Below are 9,809 nucleotides of genomic sequence, written 5' to 3'. Positions count from 1 at the left end.
GTTTTATATGTGTGTGTGTGTGTGTGTGTGTGTGTGTGTGTGTGTGTGTGTGCTGCGATGCACTTGCAACCACTGAAGCTGTAAAGGTTTTTTTACAAGCTCATGCAAAACCCATAGCAACAGGAAAGCATTCGTATTGCTATTATAATTTTATGAAAATCTGTCAAATGACTGGTTTGATGCTTTTCCTGGAACAAGGTTAAGATACACAAATGTCAGACGTATGGTTGTATGCAAATGTTTGGGTACCCCTGGGCAGATATAGTAACATGTTTCGTTGATTGTTGAAGTGAAGAGAAGTAAATGCACCCCCTGCAGCAGGTGGGAGTTAAATTGAGCCTTAAAATTCGAATCACTTATTATGGCACGTGCACAAGTTTGAGAACCCTTATTAACCATCACCCAGCTGCCACACAACCGGAGTTCAGAATACTTCCATCTCCATGCATGAAGTTTGCCATTTATTGTGTGTATCTATTCATTAACTTTTATGTCCTCCCCTGCTTTGCAGGTATCAATGTGCTTCATTTTAGATCCTCAGTCCATCACATAGAAAAGTGCATGTTTGTTAAATGTTACAACAGGGTTTAAAGAGTCAAACACTGCTCTAAAAAACAAAGACAAAGTTGATCTGACTAGTAAGTTGTGTAAACTTAACTGAAATAAGTTCAACTTACTTAACTCAGTTAAGTGTAACTTGTTTTTATTGTGGAAATGTCATTAGCTTACAACTTCCTTCTTTCCTGCCTTAAAAGTCCTAATACCTCAATAAAACCCAAGAAAGGTAAAGAGTGTATGATGGTATGTAATGTTCTCCATTACTACATCTCCCAGAGTCCCTTGCTTACCCTGTCGGTTTCTTGTTTTTACCTCCATCATCCTACACATTACCTTGTATAATTAAACTCTATGCTTTTACCTGAATTGGGGCCTCAAAACCTAGAATCCTGACAACTTTTGCATGTGCCACAATTTTTGTGTATTATGTAATAGTTTGGCTGCATTTGCTGAGTAATGCAGCAGGTGTTGATTATCTGCATGGGATGCACTTCAACAATCAGTAAAATTTGGAACATGTCAATGGGTGGCAAAACATTTACATACTGCAGAATTAAACACTCTTTCTTTCCAGAGCTTTTCAATGAAACAATAACATACAGCAGATTTGGGTTTTATATTGTCAAATGATACATGGTTTGTGTTTGAATAGCTTTTAGTGAGATGGGGAGTGAGGGTTGAAAAATCCCATCAAGCTGAGGGAAAAAAACACATTTTAGATGAATGAAATGCTGCTAGAACTGTGGTGATCATAGTATTACAATATTTCTTTCCTCTTTGTATTCATCTCTTGCACTTGCCTGGTGATTTACAACAAGTGCCACAGCTTCTGAGGTCACCCATTACTAAGTACAATGGGACCAGAGCCACTATCGTAGCCACCAACCAAGTTTCAGTAGAATGAATGTGCATTCAAGAAGTGGCATGAAATCAAAGTGCAAAAAAGAGAGGTAGAAAAGATTTTTGTTGCCGAGATCAAAATAGTCTCTAGTTTATTCAACACAATATGAGCAATAGAGCTAGTGAAGCGGACAGTTGCTGAGACAGAGTTAATGAGTTTGTTCTGTGCCTTATGTGGTGGTGTCAGCATGTAAACACTGTGCTTTGCTAGTAAAAGTCAATGTAAAGATTGTCTTCTATGCATCCGAGAGATAGGGGGAAACATTACAAATCAATGTGCTGTTGGTGAGTTGAAGTGGTGTGAGCTGATTCACACCTTCAGTTTATAGCAAATCCTTATACTTCACACAATCAGACTAAACATGATACCAATAGGTTTGCACCTTGTCCAACTTCGAGCTGATAATTACAGTGTAGAGTGGATGTAGGGTCCTTGATAGTCACTGTCCAAGGTAACTGTAACTGTCTTCAGCCTGGGATAAATTTAGACTCTCTCCCTTGGATCCAGTGCACTGAATACTAATTAACACTCACGCCATATGACTTCCAGCCACAAGGTGGCTCACAACAACTATGGATCCACATTCACAGGAAGAAACCAGGCCAGGAACAGACTGAATTCATTGAAGATTTATCCAGGTAGTGAATCTGTCTGCACACAAATACATTATTAGTTATCTCAATGAGTTTACATCAAATCAATCTGTGGAATGAATCAGAATTTGACTTGATAAATATATGTATAAAGAATTCATCAATGTCAGGTTCTCTTTGAACTTTTCTTCAAGAGACCAATATTAAAGGTAAAATAACTGCTTGGCAATAAATTCTATATATTTGTTTCCTTTTTTTTTCTAATGAGTAATTCACTTTTAAAACACAGCTTGAGACTTGGAGAGCGCTGTCAGATCACACCTACATCCATTCTGAGATTTCCAGTTACAGTGCAAAAGATTACAGTAAGACTTGTCATTTAATTTCAACAATAATCTCCAGTAATAGGTAAAACAACATTTACAGTATATGCGCACTATAATAAACATTTTGTACTATATGCAACATTGATCATCCTGTACTTTAGCTATGATTTATCTAAAAAAAAGCCTAATATGTTGGCCATAGAGCACTACAACTATTGGTGACCTTTGTTACTGATGCACCCAAACAGTGTAATAAACATATTTACAGACTGTGTGGTTTGTATTTACATTCTGGTCATTGCACATAATACAATAATGAATGAAAACAATGGGACCATGCAGAACATATGGATGATAGGCAGGTAGAAGCCTTTGTCTCTGCAAATGATTTCCAGTGTAAATGACATGACATTGCTCTGCTTTATCCTTGTCTTTGTGCTTAGATTCATCTTTCCCATATGAAAACTGCTTTCAAAATGGGGAAACTAAACAAGATCTTACTAAAATAATATTAATAAATTCCCAAACTGGGTTAACTAGAAACTTTCATAGACAAAATGATAAATAAAATAATTATAACAAGTGAGATCATTTGTATTGATGTAAGCTTGAAAGGGGTAAGAGCAAAAACACAAGACAAATATGTGTTTTTATACTTTACCCTGATATAAACGTGTGGAGTTTGTTCCTGGTGCTCTTCAGGTGTTAATGTAAGTTTCAAGTATAAAAGAATTACTGAATGGATTTCAGTAAATAAGTTACTGTATGTTTGCTGTAAACAAATCAAAACATATGTACAACTTATGGCAATGAAACACATGTAAAGTCAGATGCAGCAGTTAAGATAAAACAAATAAAAAACCCTGAAATCTCTGTTTTCAGTTGTATCACCCACTGTGGGCTTTGTGCTAAACGATCAGCAACACTTATATTAGTATTAAAAAGTTTGGGCTCACCTAGGAAGGTCCTTGTTTTTGAAAGAAAACATCAAATTGTACATTATCACAGCTCGAGGACCGTCGGCAGCATCATAGTCCTGTGTTCCAGTGACACGTTTTATCATTTTAAAGGCTCTTTTATTGCCAGTACATTAGCACAGCAGAAAACTTGGATAGCTTCATAGAAAACAAGGACATTTTTAAGTCACCTCAAACCTTTAAACTGTACTGTATGAAGGAAAGTTGCTGATTTGTGCCTGAACACATCACATACAGTGCGTCAGGGTATGAACTGTAACATTAATAATTCAAACCTTTTGTGCATTTAGGTTTATAGCTATTTTGCGGCAAAATATTTGTCCTTAGTAACTCTTACCCTGTTTTTTTAGATCGAGGCTGACCTTGACTGCAGCGTGTTTGCTGACTCAGTGCTGCCTACAGTGTACACTCTCTGTCTGAGTCTCTGACTCTGTGCTACCTACTTCCTCTCTTAACAAATTAGGATCTATAGTGGCTGCTTTGAAGAGAGGAGGCTGGTGAATCTGGTCCGTCCATGTGTCTTGGGAAGGAGGTTCTTTAAAGACAATTCTCAAGTAAATTATGTCATAGGAAAACATACTATAATTCTGTGTAAGACTTGCTTAACACCATTTGATAGTTTTTGATCCCCATTGTAGCCACTGAGACATTAGCTGAACCAGCAATGACAAATATGCTTACTGCAGTTTCTTGCAGTGTAAAAACTGTGACTGTGTAAATGGCATCATCTTATCAGCAGCTACTGTATGTTCAGATTGAACGAATACAACCCCCTGAGAGGAATCTTAGTTCTTGAGCCTTTACCTTTATACTAGTGGTAATTATCAAACTGGTGCTTTCATAGACAAGAAAAAGAAGAGTGGAAACGAAGAAATCCACTTAAGTGCTGTCTTGGAGATGGTCTTCTATCTCATTCTTTTCCCTCCAGGTCTCTCAGTTGTCTGTGAGTGTGTATGCATGCATGTTATGTCAGAATGTAAGTACAGTATGTACAACATGAGTGTGTGTGTGCATGTGCATGTGTTTGAGATTGTGGGTGTGCAGTTGAAGTGTGTATGTTAACTAAGCATGAAAGACAGAGAGAGGAGGGCGAAGGCCAGGAGGCAGCCTGGTGTGTGTGTGTGTGTGTGTGTGTGTGTGTGTGTGTGTGTGTGTGTGTGTGTGTGTGTGTGTGTGTGTGTGTGTGTGTGTGTGTGTGTGAAAACCTGCTGGTCTGGTCAACACAGGTCTCTCATTCAAAGCGTTCATAGTTCCTCGTCTGTCTCACACGGGGCACCATGTCCTTCAGGAGTCTGTGGGGACAGAAACAAGGTCTCACTGGACGGTAAATGTCAGGACCCCGTTAATCTGGCATTAATAGAAGAAGGGTAATAAAGGATAAGTTGACCTAGCAGAAATATTTTATTTTTATTTCAGGAGGTAAAAAAAATGTAAGCAGAAAACTGCTGTTGGGTTGTGTCTTACTTGACCCCGTATGCCAAAATGATGAGTCCAATGAGCACGCCGATGGTGCCATCCAGAAACCAGACATCAGTGTGGTGCTTGAAGACTTCAGCGCTGATCAGAATGGAAAATCCCATGATAGCTCCAACCAGCGAGTTAAAGCCTGCAGTGCACAAAAACATTACTGGAATATGGTACAAACATTGAAAAATACTTTATATTTACTTTATATTAGGTTAAAGGATTCAAGAAATACACTTCATACTTTCATTTACATGAGAAGACTGATCCCACTGTCACATCTGCACTGTAAATATGCAGCTACTACTATATAAATATAAATATAAAATGTATAGACTACATAATTGTTGACTGCATTTGAGCCACTCTGTACAGTGGCTGATGTTCCTGTGTAATTACACTTCTCCTTGTGTGAAAGCTTGCACAGTGGGTTATTGTCTCGCCTGCAGTAAGTGTATAGTCTTGTGGGAAATAAATCCAGGCTCTGAGAACAGCAACCTCAGGTTTATTGGATTGATGCCCCATGCATTCTGAAACCAGTGTGCTGTGTTGTGTGTGTGTGTTGTGCTGTGCTTGTGTTCAACTATGCATGTGTTTATGAGTATCTAGTGGGTTCATAACCTCATTACTTCTTTCAATCCAGTTGTGCAAGCAACTCTCACATAGTGGAACGCACACAGATGTACTGCACTGTATAAATACTGGACTGTTGTTTTAGTTTTAGCTGTTTGACATCGGTTTCAGTTTAGCTGTCACACCTTTTGTTTGAGGTTACAGTAACTCCAACTATCACCCTGGAATTTTTAATTTTTTATATTTCTTCTCCACAACATTCAGAAGAGTGATATTTATCCTGCTTTATCCTACATCATTACCAGCTGGACATCTTGTAATTGATTAGCTGATTGTGATTTTAAAAATGAATGTTTTGTTATATGGTAAATTAACCTACAAGCAACATGTTAATGCATCTATATTCACAATCTAGTATAAGTAACAGTGGCGCTGTGTCTTTTACAAGGTAAGTTTACTGCAAACACACAATAAAATACATTTTGTTGCTAACATCTATACAACTATCAGTGCATTATTGTTAGTCTTTTATAAATTAAGGATAAATAAAATACATATTTTGCCACCATTTAAACATTTCACTCTTTACACATAAAGCAGCAGCTTCATTTAAAACTCTTAATCAGTAATTGTGTGTTTCTGTTTGGCCCAGTTTGGTTTGTGGCTTGTACTAACTGCTCTCACAGTAGAGGATAACTACACAGCAGAGGCTTCATGTACCCACTGGTTTCTAGTAGTTCTAGGCATCCCTATCAGTAGCTGCCTAAAGACACCTCAAAGTGCACTAGGTGGGGCCCCTTCTGTAAAGGGCTTCTTTGCCATGGGGCCTCTACAGAGTCTAGGTTCACCAGTGATACACTTAACTGCTTGTTATCAAAAATTGAGGTTTAAGTACCCTCTCTGTTGCCAGAACATAATTAATATTGTGTGTGTGTGTGTGTGTGTGTGTGTGTGTGTGTGTGTGTGTGTGTGTCCTACCATCAGTGATAAGTGCCCGACTAGTCAACACTCTTCCCAGCATGAATTTGGCAACGGCCAGCACAGCACATGTGAGCCCGCTCACTATGGACACACTGAAGAGGAAATCGTCCTGATAAAGACATAAAGAGAGAAGGAAACGGGGGAAAAGGACAAGATTTTAAAATATGTTGTTGAACTCACACATATTAGATGAAATAACTTACTGGGTTTGTAAAAGAAAAACATGTAGCATACAAAAAACAGGCAAAGCAACATTATCAGTCAACAAGAATGACCCACAAAGCTTTGCAGCTCTGCTATTAAATACATACACACGCTTGACTTGGTGCTTCAACCCAAGGTCATACAGATGAGGCCTCTATGTGAGGTGAGGGCCTGCTGCTTTCAACTTAAGACGCAAACAGACTCAGCACAAACAAACACGACCCAGGAGCATCTCCCTGTCTGATTTAATTGGCCCAGCAGGGGCAGAGAAACAGAGGCAATGCAGAGAAGAAGAAAAAGTAACATGGACGTTCACATACTGTATTACTTCAGGGTAGAGACTAAAGAGTACTCCATGAGCTTTATTTGCAAATGACATAATAGAGAACAAGTTATAGAAAAGAAAAGCATTGTGAAAGGGAGGTTTCAGTGTGTCACTGTGTTCATGTACGTCTGCTGCACCAGTGTGTGTTGCCCTGTCTCCGTCTCCAGCACACACGGAGGGGGAGCCAATCTCAGCTCATGGTGTTTAATCAGGCACTAGACACAGACAGCCTGCCATGAGAGTAGCAACCAAGAACGTGACACGAATCAGGATCCCTGATTTTCTGCAGCCCTCTGTCCACTCAACAGGATTTCACAGCCTAATACATCAAGGTAGCAACACCTTACAGTATTCACAGCGTCAACATCACACCAACTCCTATCGCATATTTCTCTCTGTCTCTCTTTAATGTTCCATGTTTTCTTTGTTTTCATAATTTCTCTCTGACTCTGTCTGGCACACACACACGCTGTCCTGCAGGCACATACAAACAGAGCATGTAAACAGATCACTGCTGGTATGATAAATCACCTCTGACTGCTGTCTGATGAAGACTTCAGTGAACAAGTCTGTTTTTTCGCCCAAAAGACCAAAGGTGCATATAGAGAAAGCGATGCCGTGAATGACAAAAAATAACACAGTGTAAGTGGCAAGGCAGTAAAGACAGACGTGATAATGGAGAGAGACAGAGGAGCCGAGCTCGGAGGGGAGAGGTTAGAGAGAGTATAGGTGTAACGATGGAACGGGGGTGAGGGAAACCAAAAAGATGGGATACTGAAGAGACAGAGAGCACGGAAAAAAATAATGAATGATGAATGATGGAGCAAGGGACGACAGTAGAGAGAGACTGGATAAATGAGACAGAGGATAAGGGGAGCCTATACATGAAATTCTAATTCGACCACGGCACTGGCAGCATAATCCATAAAGAGACAGTGATAGATGGCAAAGATCACTCTTCAACAAACTCATCATCTATTACATATTGTATACGCTGAGAATAATCTGCTGCACAGGATGTGCCACTGACTTGTTCTTTCACAATGCTAAATATAGGCCGAAGGTGTTCAATGAATAGCTGTGTATGGATGCATTTTGTTTCTACATAAAAGAAGTATCCATTCCGTCCAATGTTCGAGCCCATTTTGCAAGTGAAGGCACAAAGATGGAAATGAGATGCTGAACGAAACCTAGAGGCAGAAAGGGAGAGAATGTCAAAGAGACAGACAGTGGTAATAGGCTTTTGCTGGTGTCAGGAAGCTCCTTTGAGACTTAACACCCTATTAACATAATGGCACTGGAGCTTCGAACTACACAAGCTGCAGAATAGCTGCTGTCCTCAGCCCGCTTCTCTACTAGCTTAGTGTCTCTCGGCTTTCTCATCTCGTTTGATTTGTAGTCAAAGTGGCTTCAGTGACTCACTTTTTACACCATCAAATATGCACTTAAAAACAAGGAGAGGACACCCACACTTTGTCTAGTGCAGATAATTATACACACTAACAAATGCAATCTGCATGTTTATCTTCGCTGTAAATTGTCTTATAGCCACGTGAATGTCAGCACTCTGTCAAAACTCTGAATGGACAGCTCACCGATCGTAAACCAACACAATAAATGACAAGGAGAGTAGCAAGCATCTGAGCAGCAGTGATGAGATGTATTTTGGATTCTATACACACACACACACACACACACACACACACACACATTACCAATGAAGATAAAGGTGTTTGCCAGCATAAATGACAGCTTGAAGACTCCCCTGTCTCCACCATGAGGCAACAAACAGCAGCTGTATGTACAGCCTGATTGTCTGTCTGACAGTCTCACTGCATCCATTGGGCCTCTCTATTTATTACATGTTATCATGTAATATATGAACATTCGACTTAAGAAGCAAAGGGAAGGAAGTATATCTGCCTCGGTTCTCATGAAAACCCCCTTTGGGTACCTTTAGGATACACTCTCTGATTTAGTGTAAGGGCTCAACTGTGCCCCCAAATCTCTGCTCAGCTTACTGCTGTTTTAAAATTCAAGTGTGAACTGTATTGAGTTTAAGATATTTTGGGACCTGCTATTGGCTCTATTGTCAACAAAGTGCACCTTCAAGTGTTGAAGCCACATAATAGGAAAATTTAAGAGGACTGTGGTTTTGGAGAGTAAAAACCTGGCTTTCCTCTGAGACTTGGCTTCACTGGTTAGTGAAACGGACAGATGGCGAGAGTTAAATCATTTACAAGGCAAATAGGAGCATTCAAAGCAGAGAAGTGGAAAGGATGCGATGGGCACTCCCCAAACAGTATGACGATGGCAGAGCTGGGCCGTGCCCCAGCAACAGAAAAAAGAGACTATTTTAGGATCTTATTCAGAGTCTGTGGGTGGAGCGATGCTGACATTAAAAAGACAGTGTGTGTGTGTGTGTGTGTGTGTGTGTGTGTGTGTGTGTGTGTGTCAGTGTCAAAGAGAAAGAAAGGAACAAAAACCAAGTGTAGGGAGGTAAAAATGCCGGAAGAGCAACAGGAGAGAGAAGAAAATCAAGGTTTCACCTTGAATTAAACAGAACTTAATAAATGAAGACGCTCTGCCAAACCACGAGAATCAGTTACTTCTATGAAACACACTGGATTTCAGTTTGTTATAATACGACTCTTGTGAAACACTGTGAGCAGCATTTATGAACTGGGAGTAAACATCCACAACTCTCTACGCTCGCACACTGGGTTTGATCACTCTTTTTTCATATGTGAACCTCCTGTGAACGGAATTCAAATGTAAATGTATGTGAAGTCTGCACCAATGTGAGAAGTCACCTGTTGTAACCCACTCGGTCAACAGAGACTTTATAATTGGCTGTTCTTTACCCAGTTAGTGCCCATAAACGAACCCGCAATGGAAGGAAGAAGT

At 39.8% G+C, this 9,809-nt stretch overlaps 1 protein-coding gene across 1 annotated transcript in view; it reads right to left on the bottom strand.

Annotated features, from left to right (window-relative positions):
• Nucleotides 1-45: 45 nt before the first annotated feature.
• The window catches only part of LOC113173060 (transmembrane protein 163-like), a 51,922-nt gene continuing 42,158 nt past the window's right edge, over nucleotides 46-9,809 (bottom strand). The window contains exons 6-8 of the mRNA XM_026376327.1: nucleotides 6,371-6,482; nucleotides 4,820-4,961; nucleotides 46-4,647 (exon numbers count right to left, since the gene is read on the bottom strand). Of these exons, the coding sequence (XP_026232112.1) occupies nucleotides 4,587-4,647; nucleotides 4,820-4,961; nucleotides 6,371-6,482 (315 nt within the window). The 3' untranslated portion in view covers nucleotides 46-4,586. The remainder of the gene's footprint in view (nucleotides 4,648-4,819; nucleotides 4,962-6,370; nucleotides 6,483-9,809) is intronic.

Source organism: Anabas testudineus, chromosome 21 (genome assembly GCF_900324465.2).
Source record: "Anabas testudineus chromosome 21, fAnaTes1.2, whole genome shotgun sequence".
Classification (NCBI taxonomy): domain Eukaryota; kingdom Metazoa; phylum Chordata; class Actinopteri; order Anabantiformes; family Anabantidae; genus Anabas; species Anabas testudineus.
Note: the sequence above shows the minus strand (reverse complement) of the source record. Positions and strands in the feature narration are given on the sequence as shown.